This window comes from Amphiura filiformis, chromosome 18 (genome assembly GCF_039555335.1).
Source record: "Amphiura filiformis chromosome 18, Afil_fr2py, whole genome shotgun sequence".
Classification (NCBI taxonomy): Eukaryota; Metazoa; Echinodermata; class Ophiuroidea; order Amphilepidida; family Amphiuridae; genus Amphiura; species Amphiura filiformis.
Window position 1 is genome coordinate 17,603,813 of NC_092645.1, and position 21,377 is coordinate 17,625,189.

General features: G+C 36.3%; 2 protein-coding genes across 2 annotated transcripts in view; one reads left to right on the top strand and one right to left on the bottom strand.

The window, feature by feature from the left end:
- Positions 1-2,956: 2,956 nt before the first annotated feature.
- LOC140139950 (uncharacterized) overlaps positions 2,957-21,377 on the top strand; it is a 72,329-nt gene continuing 53,908 nt past the window's right edge. Inside the window, exon 1 of the mRNA XM_072161735.1 lies at positions 2,957-3,128. Within this exon, the coding sequence (XP_072017836.1) occupies positions 3,092-3,128 (37 nt within the window). The 5' untranslated portion in view covers positions 2,957-3,091. The remainder of the gene's footprint in view (positions 3,129-21,377) is intronic.
- LOC140139595 (uncharacterized) lies at positions 10,031-15,707 on the bottom strand. Its single transcript, XM_072161300.1, has 6 exons — positions 15,653-15,707; positions 14,618-14,860; positions 13,868-13,944; positions 13,408-13,613; positions 12,695-13,001; positions 10,031-10,791 (listed from the first exon to the last, which is right to left on the bottom strand). Exons 1-6 carry the CDS (start codon positions 15,667-15,669, stop codon positions 10,469-10,471), a joined length of 1,173 nt encoding a protein of 390 aa, XP_072017401.1. The 5' UTR covers positions 15,670-15,707; the 3' UTR covers positions 10,031-10,468.

Here is a 21,377-nt window from a genome sequence, read left to right on the forward strand (position 1 = left end):
ATTTGGGGTCAAAGCTCATTAAGGGGTCACTTCCGGTATAAAAAGAAATACCTTTAAAATGCATCTTCTTCCACAAATAATGTAGGACAGAGTCGCCACTTGCACACATACATTGTTATTACCCAGTGTCTATGGGGTGTACACAGATTTGGGGTCAAAGGTCATTAAGGGGTCACTTCCGGTATAAAACGAAAAACCTTCAAAATTTTTATTAGCTAAGTAAAACATGGGACAGTAACGGTATGTTCACACATGATATGCAGTTACTCACTGTATATGTGGTATTTTTTTATTTGGGGTCAAATCTCATTAAGGGGTCACTTCCGGTATAAAACGAAATACCTTTAAAATGCATCTTCTTCCACAGATTATGTAGGACAGTGACGCCACTTGCACACATGCATTGTTATTACCCAGTGTCTATGGGGTGTACACATATTTGGGGTCAAAGGTCATTAAGGGGTCACTTCCGGTATAAAACGAAAACCTTCAAAAAATTTTATTTGCTAAGAAAAACATTGGACAGTGACGGTATGTTCACACATGAATTGTTGTTACCCAATTCATATGTGGTATTTTTTTGTTTGGGGTCAAATGTCATTAAGGGGTCACTTCCGGTCTGAGACGAAAAACCTTCAAAATGCCCCTTCTGCCACAAGTAACATAGCAAAGTGGTGCCACGTGCACCCATGCATTGACATTAGCCAATGTCTATTGGCCGTTTCATATATTTTGGGGTCAAAGGTCATTTAAGGGGCCACAACACGGCTGTGTTCGTGGTCTTAGACCACAGCTAAGTCTAGTTCTTTCTTTCTTCTTCTTCTTCTTCTTCTTTCTTCTGTCAACCATTACATTTGCTCTAGCACTCACATGCTTACATCGATTTTGACCTAACTTGGTCACAATGATCATTGACCGTGCCCCTACATGTCACATGAAACTCGTGGGGTCAAAGGTCACAGAGAGGTCATAAGGGGTCAAAACGTGATTCTAACTAAAATGCATCTTCTCCCACAGCTTACGTAGGACAGCGGCCCCACTTACACACATGCATTGTTATTACCCAGTGTCTATGTGGTGTACACAGATTTGGGGTCAAAGGTCATTAAGGGGTCACTTCCGGTATAAAACGAAAAACCTTCACAAATTTTTATTAGCTAAGTAAAACATAGCACAGTAACGGTATGTTCACATATGATCTGCAGTCACCCAATGTATATGTGGTATTTTTTTATTTGGGGTCAAAGCTCATTAAGGGGTCACTTCCGGTATAAAAAGAAATACCTTTAAAATGCATCTTCTTCCACAAATTATGTGGGACAGAGACGCCATTTGCACACATGCATTGTTATTACCCAGTGTATATGGGGTGTACACAGATTTGGGGTCAAAGGTCATTAAGGGGTCACTTCCGGTATAAAACGAAATAAATTCAAAAAATTTTATTAGCTAAGTAAAACATGGGACAGTAACGGTATGTTCACACATGATCTGCAGTCACCCAATGTATATGTGGTATTTTTTATTTGAGGTCAAATCCCATTAAGGGGTCACTTCCGGTATAAAACGAAATACCTTTAAAATGCATCTTCTTCCACAGATTCTGTAGGACAGTGACGCTACTTGTACACATGCATTGTTATTACCCAGTGTCTATGGGGTGTACACAGATTTGGGGTCAAAGGTCATTAAGGGGTCACTTCCGGTATAAAACGAAAAACTTTCAAAAATTTTTATTTGCTAAGAAAAACATAGGACAGTAACAGTATGTTTACACATTAATTGTGGTTACCCAATTCATATGTGTTATTTTTTCATTTGGGGTCAAATGTCATTAAGGGTCACTTCGGTCTGAGACGAAAAACCTTCAAAATGCCCCTTCTGCCACAAGTAACATGGCAAAGTGATGCCACGTGCACACATGCGTTGACATTAGACAACGTCTATGGGCGTTTTCATATATTTTGGGGTCAAAGGTCATTAAGGGGTAACAACACGGCTGTGTTCGTGGTCTTAGACCACAGCTAAGTCTAGTTTAAATTATAATCCATTGTGAAATCTGTGAGATAAATTAACAACGTCTCACGATACTGGTTATGGCTTATATTTTATATACACCTATTTGGATACAAATAACGTAATGTATGTGTTTTGCATCAAAACAAAGTAATCATAATAATTTTGTATTAGAAAATGAAGCTCGCATTAATTTCAGTGTCAAATAACCACAGGTTAATTTAGTGCCGTACTATTACGCTGACTTTCGTATTCGGCGAGGAGGACGATTTCGACCTCCTGGTTTGTTTACAAACAGAGAGGTAGACAAACGACCGTTCCGCTTGTCCAAACACTCAAGTATCAGAAGGATGGTCCACAATAGCGTGATTCACGTAACATGAATAGGGATTAAAAAGCTGTCACATAGAGCCATGTGCTTCTATTGTCCAATTTGCCATCAAGATTTCATATGGAAACAGTTCAGACCAGTACACGATCATGTCAGAAATTAATATTTTGTTCTGGGTCTGATAATTCGACTAAGGTTAATTAGTAGGCCTATTGCTCATTCATTTGGATGAGAAAGTTTTATAGAAATGAATTCCTCATTTAAAACAATGTGACAGTTGGTTGACACGTTAATTAACATTTCTCATTCATTTGGATGAGAAAATTTCATAGAAATGAGAAAATTTTAAATTCTCATACTTTTGTCCAATTCTCATCGTTTTGAAAGAATTCTCATCCTAAAAACGCGACGCGACCTCGATGACCGTGTCCATTGAAGTGAGAGAGAATTGTACGTCACAACAGAAATTAACACATTCGATTCAATCATTCTTTAGAAATAAGACTGACCCGCTTTTAGATGTAAATGAGGTTTTGTCATTTTAATTGTTATAAACCGTTCCAGTTGGTTTATATTCGACAACGCCTATAATTTGGTATACAAAATACTTGGGCGTAGACCACGCCATTGCTTTACGCTCAGTCATAATAACGGTATGAGTAGATAAGCTTTATCTGGAGTGCGTTTCTTATTTGATCTATTTTCTCTGGGGCAATCACTGGTCTTGATCATAAAGTGTCCAAGATGTCGCTTCTACCGCTGGCAATACTACTAATGTTAGGTAAGATATATTTACAATAACGTTTTAAAATGTTTTCGTGCACGACCTTTATATAACCCGGCATTTAAATCAGTGTTATTAAAACGTTTTGTAAGGCTGAGTTCACATAGAAGTATACGGTATACGGTATTCGCTATACGAAATATGCTCATTCGATCAGGCTGAGTTCATATTCAGTCATGATTCAGTATCGAAGTTACGTAATGTTACTATGTCAACGGGATCACGCTCTTGAGTAATGAACCACGATCGAAACGATCACCACACAAAGTATATGGCACTCGAAGGCATACCAAAATAGTGTGATCCAGTAACCAATAGAATTACGTAACCACTTCGATGCTGAATAGGAGTATACTATGTGAACTCAGCCTGATCGAATGAGCGTATTTCGTATAGCGATTACACCTTGGTCTCGCCGCGACTTTTTTTAAATTTTCCACTAGCATATATACAACAACAGGGGGCGCTATCAGTAAGGGATTTCCCCCTCCCGCAAATTGGCGCCAAGTGCGTAGCTTGACTAAAAATTGCGTGTCCATTCATCAGTTAGCTATCAATTAATTTGATGCAAGTCCCTTTAACATTTTTTCATTCATACAAAAATGATTACTTGATCGTACTAATTTATTTAAGATCAACAAAAGCAGTAGTACGTATGTGTAAATATTTTTTCCAGTGGTTTATGTGATGCCTAAGGTAGCGATTCTAATAAGTAAAACGAAGAACGAATGTTTGAAATATTGTTGAAACTTTCATGCCACTAGTGTAGATTTGGGATCATTAAAAAAAATGGACTCGTGTTTTTTACAAAATATTACTCGGGTAGCTTTTTCAAATGTTATGTAAATCAATAATCAGATTTTCTTATCTGCTCTCCTAATTTTTTTGAAGCTACGAAAATAATAAAAGAAAATTTTCTCGCTATTTCTGTACGAAAACTCGAAACATTTTTGTTGAAATCTATCCGAAAAAGACGATATTGTCGGACCGCGCCGAGCCTTCGCTGGTAGTGGTGCTCCGTACAACTGCTTTACATGCATCGTAATGAGCATTCGTGTTATTATCATGTATCAGTATCTTCTCTTTTTTTTATTTTTTACTATTTATTGCTCTTGGAATTAAATTAATTTAACTTTAAGTTTCTTGGTTTGTCTTGTGTTCATGAAGATTTGAAGTTCAAATAATTGTTTAATTCAGGGGTCATCCTTCGAACCTCATGAGGTCAACGTTCAAAAGTTCAACATATGCAGCGGTTCTCCAGCCATGAAGTGATGAATCTTCGAACCAAATCATGCAAATGTGCAATTTTAGACGACATGATTAAGGTATTGTATGTTTCAAATGTTCTAATAATGTTGTAAAGAATCTTTTTTACCGAGATTATAACATTGAGAAGCAGTGGACATGTTTGGTTTTTGATGTCACATGCGCATGCATGATACCGAGAGAGTCGCGTCGTACTATTGTACACACATGCACAACATACACATGGGCATGGACATGGTTAGTGCACTGATATGCTGATTAATGAGTGCCATATTATTACGATATGCATGCATGTATCGAATTCATGAATTAAATTAATTTTGTCAGCAATCAGTATTTAATAATCACATGTTGAAGTGGAGTAAAAAGTAGCATTATCTGTATCAATATCAACATCAACATGTTTATACATGATCAAGCATGTCTGTCAGTCACATGGCTATGCAGCATTGGCATGGCCAGCAATAATCATATAATTGAAGACCGAATTAAAAAGACTAGTTTGCGTATGACGTCCTGTCAACCAGACCAAAATTGCTGTACTGCGCAGGTCAGCAACCAATCACGTCCACATGACATGACGTCGCGCCTTTGCCCTGACGTCAGGCGCAATCGCAAACTAGTCTTGTTAAATTTAATTCGGTCTTCAATTAGTGCAGTGACAGTGTAGTGTAAAGTGTAACTGTAAAAGTGTAAGCGAAAGCGCATATAATTTTAATACTACGCACTGGTCAGTTAGCTGCTGTCTTATGCTTATTTATTATTCATTCAATGATTCATGTCATTTTGCTTTTTTAATTTTTATTTATGGAAATTATGAATATATCATGATACATCATGATCATCAGTGCAGTAATAGTGGAACCGGGCGGGGGGTGGGTGGCACAACTGCCACTGGTAAATGTACCGGCAATAGTCCTCGAAAATCTTAAAAGTGGGGGGGGTGTAGGGCTAAATTCACAGCGTTACGTTTTCGATTTCCTTCAATCAATGTGTTAACGTTGAATTATTTGAGCGACATGTTCTTTGCTTCTTCAACATACAAAATTGTCTATTGTTGACACCCAACCAAGCTTATTAGGCCAAGTAAAGTCAATTTTGAGTTTCCCGTCACCCGCCCTCACTTCATTTTCTGACCCTCACTTGAATTCATTATTGTGATTTTCCAAAAAATACCAATTAAAACTGGTTATATTTGCCAAAAAAATATGAATATCCCTTTATTTTTTGTGGAAAAATCAAAATCAAAACATACATTTTGCTCTCAACCTTGCAGACTCTTTGTAATATACTTCTGAATCTCATTTGGGCTAAACATCCATCTTCAAGTGAGTGGCGGCAAATAACAACACATTTTACATGCATGTTGGTCATATAATGAAAGGCAGACAAATAATGAATAATGAAAAAGTTACCTCACTTGTTTTCAGAAATTATGTGAGGAAACTCAAAATTGACTGTTAGGGGCCTTACCTTTAAAGACCATTAACCAGTACATCAGGCCCTTCGCACTTGATTATTAGTTTCCTGTTTACCGCCAAGTCCAAAATTGAAAATCTCAAAATAATTAATTATTTTATTTTATTTCTAATTTTCAACTACTTCTACTTGCCATTTTCTGACTTGTATAATATCAACAATAATGATGAATAAACAAAGAGTAGGCCTACAACTCCACCTTCACTTATTTATAAAATCAAATATTGTTGTGAAATAATTAAATGCCGCTCTAGTCAAAACAAGTCAATAGTTGCTTGTAATAGTTCAAACTAAATAAAGAAAATAAAAGATAATTAATAATTAAAGGGGCATTTAAGTGATCCACAGCCTCATCCCCCACTTTTCTCAAAAAAAGTTGAGATTTTTATATCACTGGAAACCTCTGGCTACATAATGTTTATGTACAAAATATTTCTTGCAGATTTATTCGTTTTGCAAAGATATCGTGAAATTTGAATTTCGTTCTGGTGCACCAGAACGAAATTACAACGCATTGTCTATGGAGCAGTGTAATACACATAAACATGCATAACTCGCAAACGCAAAATCGGAATCAACTGAAATTTTGGGAATAGGCTTTTTTCGTGGATATGTACTGAAAAATGTCATAAAAAGAGGATGCTAGGATCACGAAATACTCCTTTAAAAGTCACCTTGTGGCCACGCGTTTTGAACTCGCCACCCAAAAATGGTGGTTTTGTTACGCTTTTCCAAATCCAGACCCGTTCAAATTGTTATATCTCTGCTTAAACAAAAGGTATTGTAGTGTGTTTGGTGTCATTTTGTAGCTAAATGAGTGACCTAACAGACCTCCAAAGGAGAATTGTTTATCAGCTAAGATAGTGGAGTTATAATTTTTTTTGTTCAGAATGGCCGAGGTGGTTGTTGTGGCGGTGGCGGTTGTGGCGGTGGCGGTATGTACAAAGTCTATGAGAAATATAGATTTTGTGTGTGCACGTTGAATCAACTGATCATATTTTTGCATCCATATGGGCTACAGGCATGGTTAAGAGCTCTTGTGAAAGGTTATTAATTATGCTAATTGTTTTTAATCATTTGGAACTCTTTATTATTGGTTTAGTCTATAAAATACAAACTTTTACGTACAAAACTACCCGTTTTCATATTAAACACTGTAGTAAGCAATGCGGATGTCTTCAAAATCTAAAAGTTGCTGTAAATATTTAATTACTTATCCTATCATAGTCAAAGTATACATTTTCTGAGATGAAATTTGACGAGGAATCTAAATATGGACTTACTTTTTCTGTATGGGTTAGGGGTAAAATGTTTCAGTTAAAAATATGTTGAATTGTAAAAAATTCGAACATATTTTGGGACACCCTATATTCTGAGATTACCAAACAGCTGTGATTTTTTTCTTCCCCAGTCAGTAGGATCCCCCTAACCTCTAACCAAATCAATGTTGTTTACTTTCAGTTTATAACTGCAAGTTAGTAATAAGCAATGCATTAAGTGACCCATTATTTATTTGGAATTTTTTTATTCCACCCTGTATAACTTCAAGGTCACCCTGTACAATGAGTTGAAATGTGTATATTTGAATTGCTTATGCCTTCAGCTTTTCAAAAATGTATACTTTTGCTAGTTTAGGGTTGATAGTTGTGTAGATATTCTAATTTGAAACTTGATTGGTGTAAAATTCATAATATTTGTGATGTAACGCTAAGGGTGGCGAGTTCAAAACACATGACGGCCTTGTCCCTTTTACTAAATCTTTAACAGGAAACTAATAATCAAGGGCGAATGGCCTAACTTTGAAAAGATTCAGGGTTTGCACAACTTTTGAGTTCAATTTGTGACCTACTGTACTGTACTAACAAATATTTGCCAGCCGTCTATAATGACACCATATTGGACATGAATGCAAAAGGCAAAATCCTAATTTTTTAATTTTTTAAAATTTTCAATCAGTGTTGACACCAACAAATGGTGCCATCATTAAGTGCATGTATGTAGGCATTTCCATTGCATACTATCAACAGTAGGGGAAGTTGGAGCATAACGGAACACTTAACTTGAAGATGCTCTGTGGCGTCACCATTAGTAATTTGACTATAAAAATTATATGTTCAGTTGAAGTTTGTATTTACCTCTAATATACCACTAACCAATACAACTTGACTCTTACATTGTACAATTTTTATAGAAATGAACAAATGTTTTCAAAAAAAAAAATCTGTTTTGCCCCACTATCGGGGCAAAAGCGGCACCGGGTTTAAGTGCCTAAAGCAGAGATACCAGTTTTCAGGTTTTAACCTGAATTCAGGTTTTGTGAGTTAAAATTCCTGCGTTTTATTTATTTTCAGCCTGTTTTGGGGCTTTTTGGCCTGCATTCACATGCTTTTCAGGTTTTTTTTAGTGAAACTGACTGGCATCTCTGCTAAAGGTACATATCGCAACATTGAGTCAACATTATCTTCTCACTTGACCATTTATAGTATGGTAATATTTTCATTACTGTTACAAAAAATATTAAGTATACTTTAGTGGAGTGAGTGGGTAACTTATCATGCTTAGGCCTATCAATTAGTTTAATCTGTAGGCCTAGTTATATGTAGGCCTACGACTATTATTTGATTACCAAAAATATTAACATGATTAATTAGGCTACCCATCTTTGTGGAGTGAGTGGTTAATTAGAGAATAAATGATAGGATTTTGTCTTTTGCCTATCAATATCGTGTCATAATGGATGGGCTGGCCAATATTTTGAGTAGTGGATGCGGCGCATACGATAAAAATATTGGCCACCCCATCCATTATGACACAATATTGATAGGCAAAAGAAAAATCTATCTTTATTCTCATTCTTATTCAGTTTTAATGTAATTTTTGCGAGAAAAACTGCCTTTTTTCAGAAAAAAATAAAGTTACTTTTGTGAGGACATCCCCGTTGTTTTAAATGAACGAAACCATCATGAACATCTAAGCCGCCGAATCGCGATTTAGTTCTCGCACGTGTATTACGCGAGCGCATTATCGTGCGATCATTGAGGAGCAACAAGCGTGCCGCCGTTGCGTGGCGGCGCGCGCCCTGACTAATATCACTATCAACTATTGTGAGATATTATACACCAGAAAACCAATCAAATTACGTGAATTCTTTAGAAGACGCGCCCATTGAATAAAATTTTTAATCATTAATTCTATCCGTGAGTGAAGGCGTGTAATGTCCAATTGGGCGAGAGTGGAGCCCTGTTCGTGATGTCCCATTGGGGCAAAACGGACTGCTCCACACATAGTGGTTCCGTTTTGCCCCATACCCGATTTTTGAGAAATGGTTGCAGGTTTGCATGCCTAATACATTGTAGCACATACGCCTACACGCAGTACTTACAAATTTCTGTTGTAAATCCGTATGGCCATACTTGTGTTCCTCAATATAATTTGCATAGAGGGTAGTAATTGCCAAGGCCTGTTTTATTTGCCCTGGGGTCCGTTTTGCCCGGGGTCCGTTTTGCCCTGGGGGTCTGTTATGCCCCACCTTCCCCTACTAGGCATTCTACCTACCATTCTACCAATATCAGACTCATGCAAAGAAAATCACACAAATTAATGTTACAAATATAGCATATTTCATTTAATAGATGCTGACCCTGGAAACTCATCCAGATCAGGTTAATGGTCAGTACATTTGCAACAATATGTACAATTTGTAACATGCTATTTTTATTTTTAAAATGTTGACAAAACTTCATTCTTTCTCTAAATATTTTGCCTAATTAAAACAATGCATTTTGCTTCACAGTACCAGACCGGTACTGTACCAGTAAGTAAGTAATTATCCCTAACCCACCCAATTACAAAATGCTAAATGCCAACCACTGTGGCTTTTTGTAGACACCGGTAATTTTAGTTAACTTGTCAAAATAAGCAATATTTGATCTTAAAATTGCAACAAGAAAGGAGTGTTGTCTCACAAACCCGAATGCACAAGTAGCTGGTACATGTATGTGAAAGTCATCCTCATCCTCGAGTTCTCACCAAGGTCCTTTTGCAATGGCAATGGATGACTGGCTAAAGCACTTGTCCTGATTATGGTATCACATAAAAATAACCATGCGGTTTGGACCTATATCATGCGATGCTATGCAGGTTGTTCAGTAAATGAGGTGAATGTTTATTATTTATCGCATGATTTAATTAGCCAAACTTCTTCAGACTGTTCAGTGCTAAAAGCCTAAAATTTATAGCAATTTCAAAAGAAAGCTGGTGAATAGTACAGCCAGTATACAATGTAGCATGTAGCTTGCTGCTAAAACCACATTTAAAAAAAATCATACATCAGCATATTTTAGTAATTACTCTAACATTTGTTTGTGTTTCTTCCAGATGTCTTTAGAGTAAAGAGACTGACAACACAATTGAGTGAAGTACAGTAGCAATGTTAATATCATAACATTGTAGCATTTGAAGTAAAATATATTTTCTGTTATGGTACGATAGAGTTGACAAGTATGCCACTTTATTAACTCTTATGTGCTAAGCAATTATGTTTGCTAACTTAATATGCCCTACAGATGAAAAAACCTGGCGTCCATTATTGTTCAACGTTCATTTTGTGATACAACTCTTGGTGTTGGTAACTTCATTTTGGATGTGACTTCAGGCATTACACCAGTAAGGTGACGCCTCATACAGAAACGATACATCCTGAGTGGTTGGCTCTTCATGTGGAGGTAACTGTGGAGCAAATTCGCCCAGTATTGGTGTAGCGATTCAAGTCCGTGTTCACTTAGCAGGCCTAAACCACAGCCTGTTCTCTGTATCTGCTCCATTATGTGACGTTCTAATATGTGCATTTTAAGTGTAACAGATTCTCGCGGGAAATATGCCCTGAAGTACTGAAAGAATTCAGTGATTGCTATTTCTGCAAGTAAAACAAAATCAGAATGTTATGCACATAATATTATGCAAATACATTATGTATTAGATGTACCAGGGCTTGTTTTCAAAGTTCTGTTCAAACAATTACTGATAAATCAAAGACACTCTTTGGTGTATCTCGAAGTGTTTGGCATGTTATAAAAGGTCCAAATGTTGTAAATTTATTATAAATGTTAAAATATGCTACTGTGTGGTTCTTCCTTTCCTTGTATATTGATTAAGATTAACAATTACACATCATTTTGATCTAGAGAGCATGTGTGTAATGTTTTAGTGCTTCTATGTTCCACTGCAGTGTACGACGTGTAAACCTCTTAACTTGTTTTTATTGATTTCAGCATTTGGAAAAATATAGGAGTTAAAAGCAGTTGGAGATTGGAAGGGTCTTGAACTGAAGGTGAGAATTCTATAAGATAATATTCATCAATATTCCTTATGTAAATGCTCATTTGGGTACCATCATCATCTGTTGAGAATCCTGTTTTCTTACCGATGTCACTATGTTCCTCTTCCTTGATTGGGTTTGAGTGCCCGACCAACTTCCTTACTTTGGCGAACATCATCAGCAGGATGGAGAAGTGTTCTTGTAAATCATTCGCCTCCCGCTCCAGAGTTTGGATAATTGAAATTGGTATATCATCTAAGATGTGGTCCAGGGCACCCAAGTGATTGTATTATATGCGTGCCCTGTAATATCATTGATGGGTTCTTCCTATAAAAAAAAAAAGACATTTAAATAAATATGCTGATATTTTGCATTTTGAACCAAACTTACAGGCTTGTATGATAAAATTAGTAAGCACACTAATCCTCACTTTGGAATCAAAGACAAGAAAGGGTAGAAGAAATTAAATACACTTCAATCAAAGTGCTAAGAGGAGCTGCAGTATGGTTTTACCCTTGTAGAAGCAAAATCATTCCGATGTATCTCAGTGTCAGAGGAATAAATTGTTGTAAAGCGCTTTAATCAAGTTGAAAAGCCTCTAAATGTGTTAATTTATTTAGTTATATGAAATTCACCTTCAATGTTCATACTCAGTTTGAATTACCTAAAAAGTTTTCTTAAGCTTACATTTTGTATTGTTAAACTTTAATTTTTCATACCTTGCATAGTTTATCGACATGATTTCCAATGAAATGGCCACCTTGATAAGCAGCAAGTTTGACTTTGTGCTTCTTCAGCACATCATCCATGCTGCTTACCAAGTGGCCACATCCGTATTTTAGTCCCTCGTGTTCAAGTTGCTTTTCCTGAGAAGAAATGGAATGAAGAGATGTTTACTACATAAAAGTGGTAGAATTATTATAGCCCAGCCAGTAGTACTTACAGATGACAACTATGCTTAAAGTATTCTATAGTTTTCATTTTGGTAGGGGCTACCACTTTTTTAATTTACTCAAATACTAATTAGGGTCAATTATCATGCAAAATGGAGAATTTGATACAATCTTTTACTCATGACATTACTGGCATGGTAAATTGCATTTACTTATGGCATCTGAGAGAAGGGTGTTGGAGGGGTGTAAATGCTGAGCCAAGTTTCATCATTATTCGTAGTTTTAAACAGTTCGCTGCAAGTTACAAAACTACTTAAAACAGTGATAACACTATTAAACGAATCTTGTTTCTCTACAGCAGTAAAATAGCTCACCTTTTCGGGTAGCTTTTTGTCTGCAATTTGCTAGACTTTCTTTAGACTGATAACATTAATTTTATCCAATTTCTTTACAGGATTTGAATCTCTTCCTTAACTGAACCTGAAGGAAAATAAGTATAGCCATGAATAACAGGCCAAACAGGGACTGTGAAATGAGTTGGAGATAAAAGGATAAATCCTGATAAGGATGACGGGAGCCACACTTGGAATGAAAAGTAACAAAGGTACCAACCAATTTCTTTATCTCAGTCTGTAGTTTCGCCTTCACTCTTACTGCCTCTCTGCCTCCTCCCACCTTCTCTAGATCCTCGACCACCTCCTCCAGCTCACTCTTCTCTTGCATGCACTTCGCTACCCTCCTCTGCTCAGTTTCCACCCATTTCAAAAACTCCTCTTGTTTGCCATCGCCATCTTCTGCCCAAGACCGGGCCAGGGCCAAAAACATTTTTTGGTCCAGCTTGTGTAATTCTCTCAACATCATGGTGTAGATTTTCTTAAAAATTCCAGTCCATATGTGTAGACTTGGTATACACACCTATTGCATGAAATTAAATAAGAACAGGCATTATTAGTCACTATTTGTAGTACAGTATAATATAATCAATCATGTTCTCACTGCAAACATGTGGATTCACAATCCTGTACTTACCGATTCACATTGATCAATTGCATGTTCATTACAAACCCACGTATGACCGGATGTTGAATTATCCATTCCAGAAGTTATATGGGCCCCTACCATTTCCAACCCACTTTGTTGCTGTTAAGGATTTGGCAATTGTTATCAAAAATGTTGACTAATAGGCTACATGTATGCTCAATCTAACCATGAAAGACTCATAAATAACCTTATCGGTGAAATACTTTTTACAGTGCACTTAATGTTATTGCTGTTTTGGTTCGAAAATTTTTATATTTTGTTGAAAATTTTTAGCACTTACATGATCAATGGGGACCGGAAATATCGGTGGGTGAATGATGCTGTGTGATAAATCTTTGGAGGATTCCTTCCTTCCTCCTGCCTTACAAAATTTCCTCACATCTTCTTTCATCCTCTCAAGCGATCTGTTCTCCACCGGAACTCGTCCATCTTTTGAAATGGAAAATTCTGATTTAGATTCTTCACAATATACACAGCAGTATCTACCTGGATTGTGAAACAATAAAATAAAGATACTTTCTATGTATGTACATACACTTTAGTAGTAAGTTATCATGTTTGTGGATACTTTTAATTACAATTGTAACCACATGTATGAGCAAAAGCAATGCAATTACATGCAGTAAAATGATTGGGCATATATAAGATAAGCGTATACATTTTGTAAAGGTCAAGTGAAGGACTTGGACCTACCATATATTATTGATCCATAATTTGTAAGGTTTAATTTTCATACTCACTTTGACATCCATTTATTCCATATATGTTCACCAAAAAAGCCAGATCTCCATTCACCCAGAGTCGAAACTTTTTGCCTCTGTAATGAAAATGTGTATACTGTTATTATCACTTCATTATTTTATCATTCCAGATTGACTCCTATTTCATGTTGGTCAAGAGCACAGTGGCACATTGAAGATGAAAATCGAAGCTTACAACACTTTTCAAGTCAGTGGAAAAAATGTATTGCATTTTAATATCAGGTAAATGGTCACCAACCAGCGTATATTTGCATAATGAGACTTTGTAATATATTTATACAACCTTGATGGTATTTATGTGTAAAAAAAAATTTCGGTTGGTTCTAAATATAAGTGCTATCCATGGTATATCTTATAATAGCTTTGGTTCAAATTTTAAAATTACTTAGAATATTAACTTTTCCTTCAAGGTGGTGCACAGATTCATTTAAAATGCAGCATTTAAATGAAAATCAATAGACTAATGCAGACTATTTATCAGTCAAAGACCCTGTGCTTTGTATTTGTAGGCTGTGAATTATGGCTTATTCATGAGGGCTGATTGTTTTATCGTGCGTGTCTAACAATCACGGCAGCCTTACATGTCTTTACGTATTTACACAAGATAGATATACGGTTCATGGAACGATCGGCTCTCATTATTGGGTGATGCTGCGACTTTGACTGTTTGTGGTTAGTCTTTTTCTCTATAGTCCATGGAAAAGTTTGAATGTGTTCAATGTTTCTCACCTCCATGTCATGTCTTCCAAAGACATTAGTTGGTCAACTATTAAGGGTAATACTCTCTGGACATTTGCTTTTGTCTCACTGCCTTCAAGGAGTAATATGCAGATGGTGTTGTAGGATGAGTTTGGGTTTGCTGTATTACACACTGACATAGCAACCTTAAATGACCCCTTGCCATGGTCTCCACCAACCTTGATCCATACCTCGTCATCGGGAATAACGCCTCTGTTTGTTATCTTGCCACTTCTGTATAGAACAAAAAATGTAACATTGAACACCAGCATTTTGCAATATTTGTGGGATAATGACTGCACTGGTTGTTCGAGTTGATTGCAAAAATCGAACAATTTAGCCATGGAATAGAGCGCTCTTCCTTGTAATCCAGTATCCAAACAAATTGTTAAGATTTTTCACAATAACCATCAAAATTAGAATGATGCAAAGTCATTAACCTCATTCATAGCTGTCACCTTTCAATATGTTTGATTCCACCTGTATACATGTAGGCCTAATGTTAAGTTTTTAATAAAATTTAAATTATTATTTTATCTTTCTTTCATTTTTGCATTTAAAATTTGAATTAAATCTAGATCTGCCAGTGACCAATTCATAATGTTTAAATGTGCAATATACAAATAGGGTAGTTGCAGTTCCACTCTAAAACACAAATTATAACACTAAACATCCCCTAAAGCGATGGAGAATTAGATGTGATTTTAATCCTATTACTACTGCTGGAGTGGGGCACTCTACTTTAGAAGTGATGGGTATGTGGCTACTGGCATCACAAGGTAGGGGCCTATTGATACAAAATGTTTTACAATAGGGGTCATTGGATACAAACAAAATGAAAAAGAGTGTCATTGGGTATGACTTTTTTTTAAAGGCGCTCATCAGAATATTGGACTTCAAAAAAGGGGTCTATTGACAGACCATAACATAACTTCTAAATTGAGTACCCCTTGACTCTTGCATACAATAAGATGCCTTTTGAACTGTAACTTGCAAAGTTTTTTTTTAATTTCACCAAATACATACTTGTCCAGTCTTTCCATGTAGTCTAACAGGAACTCTCGTATATTGTCTATATATGTGACAGGGCTTTCTTAGCAAGAAAACCATTGGCGCTGTTAGGTGCATTTGACGGCTCCTTGATTATGACCATTTTGGTGACAACATGTGCAGACTCTAGAAGATTATTTTGACGAGCCCTCACATCATCTTCCTTGGGAAGCTTCGACCCTGTAGGATATCTGTGGAATACAATTATCACTGGTTACTGGACCTAGGATTGTACCTCAAGAATAAGTCAATCCTACAAGGTATGTTGAGTACATTAACATTTTATCACGGTTTCATTTATTTAATACTGTATACATAGTTATTAGATGTGTTTAATTGTTAAGGACTCATTATGTAAGATAAAATTTCCTTTTTTTTAAACTCATGTAATGGCCAAAGTAATTTTTTATTCAAAAACTTCCTGTCCCTGATGATACCCTGATGATAATGGTGCCTCCCTTAAATAGATGAATACAGTATTCAAGAAGTCTGAAATTGTAATACCCATTTTCATGTCAAGAAAGTCCATAAAGAAAGGTAAAAAAAAAGTTCATAGAATATGGAATGTTGGCATAAAATACTTACAATCTCAGCTTTCTTGAAGCTCTCCACGTCATATTACTGTGGGCCATTAATGCCAATGTTCTTGTACATCCCATTCTCTTGGTTTTTGAACAACTTCTTCTTGACCCCCAGGTAGTGTGTAATTGATCGTAGTTGCGATTTTCTCCTCCTCGTCTGTCTTTGGCCTACTTTTCCTCCTGACTTTGGCAGTCTGGTTATTGTGAATGACTGTAAAATGATAAATTAGCAAATATCATTATTATATATCATTTATAGTTATTAATTATGTAAATTATAATAGTCATGAAATTCTTGTCTTTATACTCACACTTTGGCAATATTAAACGTAAGAGCTGCTCTCTAAATGGCAATTTATATACAGAAAGGTTAATTTTATCAGTATCTTTTTAAGCAGAGTATTGTGTTCCAGTTTAAGTAAATTCAATTGGAATAAATTATTGAATATAATCTTTCACATCTTACTGTGGTAAGTGGTTACAATACAGTATGTACACATGTACATGGAGCACAAAAATTACACAATAGTAACTACTTGTGTTAAATTGTTTTAATCATGTTAATTGATTGGTGTTAAATGAGTTTACTTACCTTTTTGGCTTTGGGATTACTTTTCAGTTTCAGGAATGGCTCTGATTTCGTGAGAACTCCAACCCAGGCTCCAACAGCTTGTATGATATCGTCTCTCACCGGTTCTCCAGATGAGTGGTCGTTTGCCATTTGTGTTAGGTGCTCAGCAGCTGGTGAGGTAAACTCATCCTGTGGTGCGATACAAGTAGTGTGGGCCTTGATGTTTTCAACTCGGAAGCCAGAGCAGAGCTTGTTCTTGCATCTGACCCACAACTTTTGTAGGTAATCATGTAGGATCGTGGAACTTCAGCTACTTTGTCAAATGAAACATTTTCATTACAAGCACAGCAGGAGATTTTTACATTATGTGCCTGTTGGAACTGCTGGGTTAGACACTTTGTGCAAAAGTGGTGTTGGCACTCTGTTACTACAGGTTGTGATATTAGGTTTTGGCAAATTGGACAAGTATATAGATGGATAATTTCTTCATCTGTATTACATGTCACCATCTCTACACCGGAAACATCATCTCCATTTGATGATTGACTAAATATATTCTCACTTTGAAGCGAGAATGGCAATCTATTCGAGATTGCTATGGCGTTTCTTGATACCAACTTTTTCCCAAATTTAGAAGAAAGTTTCCTGTCACATGTGAAGCATTGCTCTGTCCGTTTATGTACATGCCACTCAACAGGCTTGGTGTAATGATAGTATGAAGGATTGCTTCTCTTCTTTATACATATTGTGTAACATTTGGGACACATTAATGTTGGATGAGTGTCCATATCATCTTTAGTACAGTCAACCCCAAATGCTGATAAAATTTCAGCTCTATATTTGGTCACTAGCTTTGGTGGATGCTCATGTTCATGTCTTTTACGACGCTTCATTAATTTTAGTCGTGCTCCACATATGCGGCAGAGACTGCCCAGTGCATTTCTATGAAATTCCATGACTTAATTCTATAAAAAAATATACACGAATAAGCAGATTTTTGTGAGAGCTGACAAACATATGGCAGTGAAATTGTACAAAATAATGCATGCACACATACTGGTCTGAGATGTTGGTGTGTCTAATGCACGAGCCCCAAAGGGGGAGTGCATCAACATCTATGTACAAGTGCATTATTTTGAAAATTTTCTTAAGCCACAAGTGATTTACATTTACTGTATCTCCTTGAATAGTCGCCCCCAGGGGCGTTGCGTTTCAAAAGGTGGCGTTTATTAGAGGTCATTTTGGAATGATAATTCCCGTTAAAATCATTAGGTTAATAGCTTAAAACTCGAGATGAGATGACGAACTATGAACTTAGGAAAGATAACTTCCGGTTCACTTTCGGGTTTACGATAAGATTTTCGCCAACTACTGACACCATGTGTGCACCTGGTAAGCTTACTACACAAGATAGCATGGAAACACTAGGAAACATGGTTGAAAAAAGTGGTAGGGGCGTTTATTTGAAGGGGTGACTATTCAAGGAAATACGGTATTAACCTATTTCATACATGTACACATGAAACAAATCATGTGTTATTTTTTACGGGATATGTTACTAGCAGGGTGCAGGGCTTGTCACTTGCGGTGGCAGGATGAGTTATTTGTGGGGTGCAAGATGAGTTACTTGTGGTATGAGTTACCTGCAGGATGGGTGAATGGACAAACTTAATACAGGTGGATTATGTGGTGTGGGTGGATTATGTTTAGTAACTTCAGGTACTTTATTTGCATCAACTTTTTAAACCCTTGGGAACATCAACACGATATAGGATTCTTGAATGCCTTCACACACATAATTTTTTAAGTTGAGTGCATCCCATGGTTTAGAAAGTAGAGCAATGCGCTGTCCATTAAACTCAATATGCTCACATATTCAGAAAAAAGCATCCTGCAATAAAGACCATGCACTAAAAAAAAGTAACTACCACGGTAAACATAATTCATTACGCACCCCCTAATCCACCCTTAATTCGTTCTACTCTGTAGGTAAATCACCCCACAGGTAACTCACCCTGCAAGTAAGACATCCCGCAAAAAACAGCCTGCACCCAACACCGGAGGAGTTCTCCCTGATTGAAGGTATACGGGATGTGCCACGGTTTTGGGGTACCTTTTCAGCAATTTTGGTATATCAATGGGTGGGTTTTCAGTGGAGACCAATTGGGCCAAAGTACCCTAAAAAGCGATGGGTGGCAAAATCAGCAAAAAGTAAGTATAGAGAAAGTCGGCATCCGAAAGTCTGTGTGGCACATCCCGTAAATTTTTTTCAACGAACACCCCGACCCAACACCCTCAATTCAGTTCTCACTATTGAGTTGGTACTCTTTGGGTGTAATTTCTGTGATCCATGTGGGTATTAGAACAGAACTTATAAACAGACGTATAATTCCAAATAGTGAATAACTTCTCTTTGAGGAATATCACATTGGTTGTATACCTCAAAATCTCAGGTGTGCAGTTGACAGATTAGTATCTAGACCTCCGGGCATCCATCCCTGACCATAGAGTTAGGTAAAGCCTAATGTCCATGGTAATTTTGGACTGTCTGAAAGTGTGTTGCTATGAATGGAGAAATGGAATTCCCTCATGCATACAACTGCATAATTTCTGTGGCTACTTAGCTCCCACTTAAGTTATTGGCGGCTTAGTGTGTAGACCTGATATTATGGAAAACGAGGATGTTTGATTTGCATTTTGTTAAAAAACTTTATGCAGTGTCAACTACACTACGCACACATAAGTCAGTAGTCTAGATACTTATTTGTCAATGAACACCTCCCTACACAATTTTTGTCTGCAATAATTGACTTGTTGTCAAAACCATGTGATTGTTAAGCAAATGTAGTAAAAAACTATGTGATTGTTGACACATTGGCATTGCAAAAGTCATATAAAAGATTTAATATGTAACAAAATTGTACTGTTGGTACGTAATAGACCTAATGTTAATGTTATAGTATTTACTAATTTTGAAAAAAGTTTTGAAATTTTTTTGATCCCCTATTTTCTTTTATTATTGAGCGCCATTGATACAAAAAACCAAACATGCCAAATGTAAGATGCAAATAGCAACCTTTTGCTAGTTTTTTTTGGGGGTGGGGGTGGGTGTCAGGGCACTATCATGGTCAAGTTATTCTGGTTGGGCCAGAGCGGGAAGCCTGTTTGACATTTTGAAAGTTACTTTTTTAACTAGTGTCGTAATCTTTAGACTTTTGGTACCAAAAATTGGTAAAAATATTATTAGCCTCCCCTCCCCCATCTTCAGAAATGTGAAAACTTCACCCTCAGTATTTCTGAAGTCTGAACACACTACATTGTAGGTTTTATCATCTATATCAGGGGTGGAACCAGGAATTTTTAACGGGGGGGCAAGCCACCGCTCAGACTTGGCGCCCACACAAAGTCTGGTGCCGCTCTGCAAATATACACCGCTCTGCAATAAGCACCTGTATATTACCTCAAAAGTCTTGTATTTTACTTGTAGGATTTGTATAATCACATTGTGCAATACAAAGTGCAATATATCAAAAAAGAAAGATTTTAGTGACTTTTATGCTCAATTTTCTTAAAGCAATAATGTGATTTGCATAATCCGCTTTTAATTTTGAGCCAAACAAATGAGGTATAACGAAGAAAATTGCAATTCATTCCAATGCCTACAATGCGTGTACTACGCTTCGCTGATCGTCGATTAGAATAAAACCGGTCGCCCGGTTTTAATACAAAAAGGTTCAATTTTACTGTTATTAAAGCACTTCAGGCTTAGTCTTTTACATGGTATTTTAGTATACCACTGGGCATTATAATTATGCAAAAAGTAGAAATCCGAGTAAAATCGAGGGCATCGCTATGAAGCAAATCACACATTATGGCTTTAATTGAGCAATTCAAAGTGTTTATTTCTGTGTGTTTTATATCTTGTGCCATTATTGCTTAAATATTTCATTCTTATTGACCTTATAAATGTGTATTTTATATTGTAACTTATTGTACATGTAAATTGGCCTCACGGGCCACAAATTGGCAATAAAATGATATCAATCAATCAATGTATTTTGTTACTATTGTTTCAGATAATTTTAACACGATATGATAATAAAAATGAAAAGGCAAATATTTTCTGTGATTTATTGATGTTGTCCTTTTATAAAACGTGATTTAACCATTACCATGATAATAACAAAAATAATTTATAGGGGCCTACGGGACTAACATTAATTTATTGCTTGATTAAATTGTGATGTACTTCTAGTTTTTGTTTTTTTATTAATTAATCATTTAATTGCTTGAGGTAGGGCCTACACCTTCCTGATTAAATAAAATCACAATAATTATTGTTTAATTTTAGAAAGGATTCAACCGTTTTTATTAGTTAGATTATGGGCATACCCCCATATAATTGATAAGTGAGTGTCATAAAAAGTGAACCATTTTGACAAAAATTCACTTAAAAATCACTCCAGATCGAGATTATTGTTCATTATAAAATTATTGTTTCTAAGGGGCTGTGCAATAATTTATGAGCCCCCTGTAGGGGCAGCCCAAT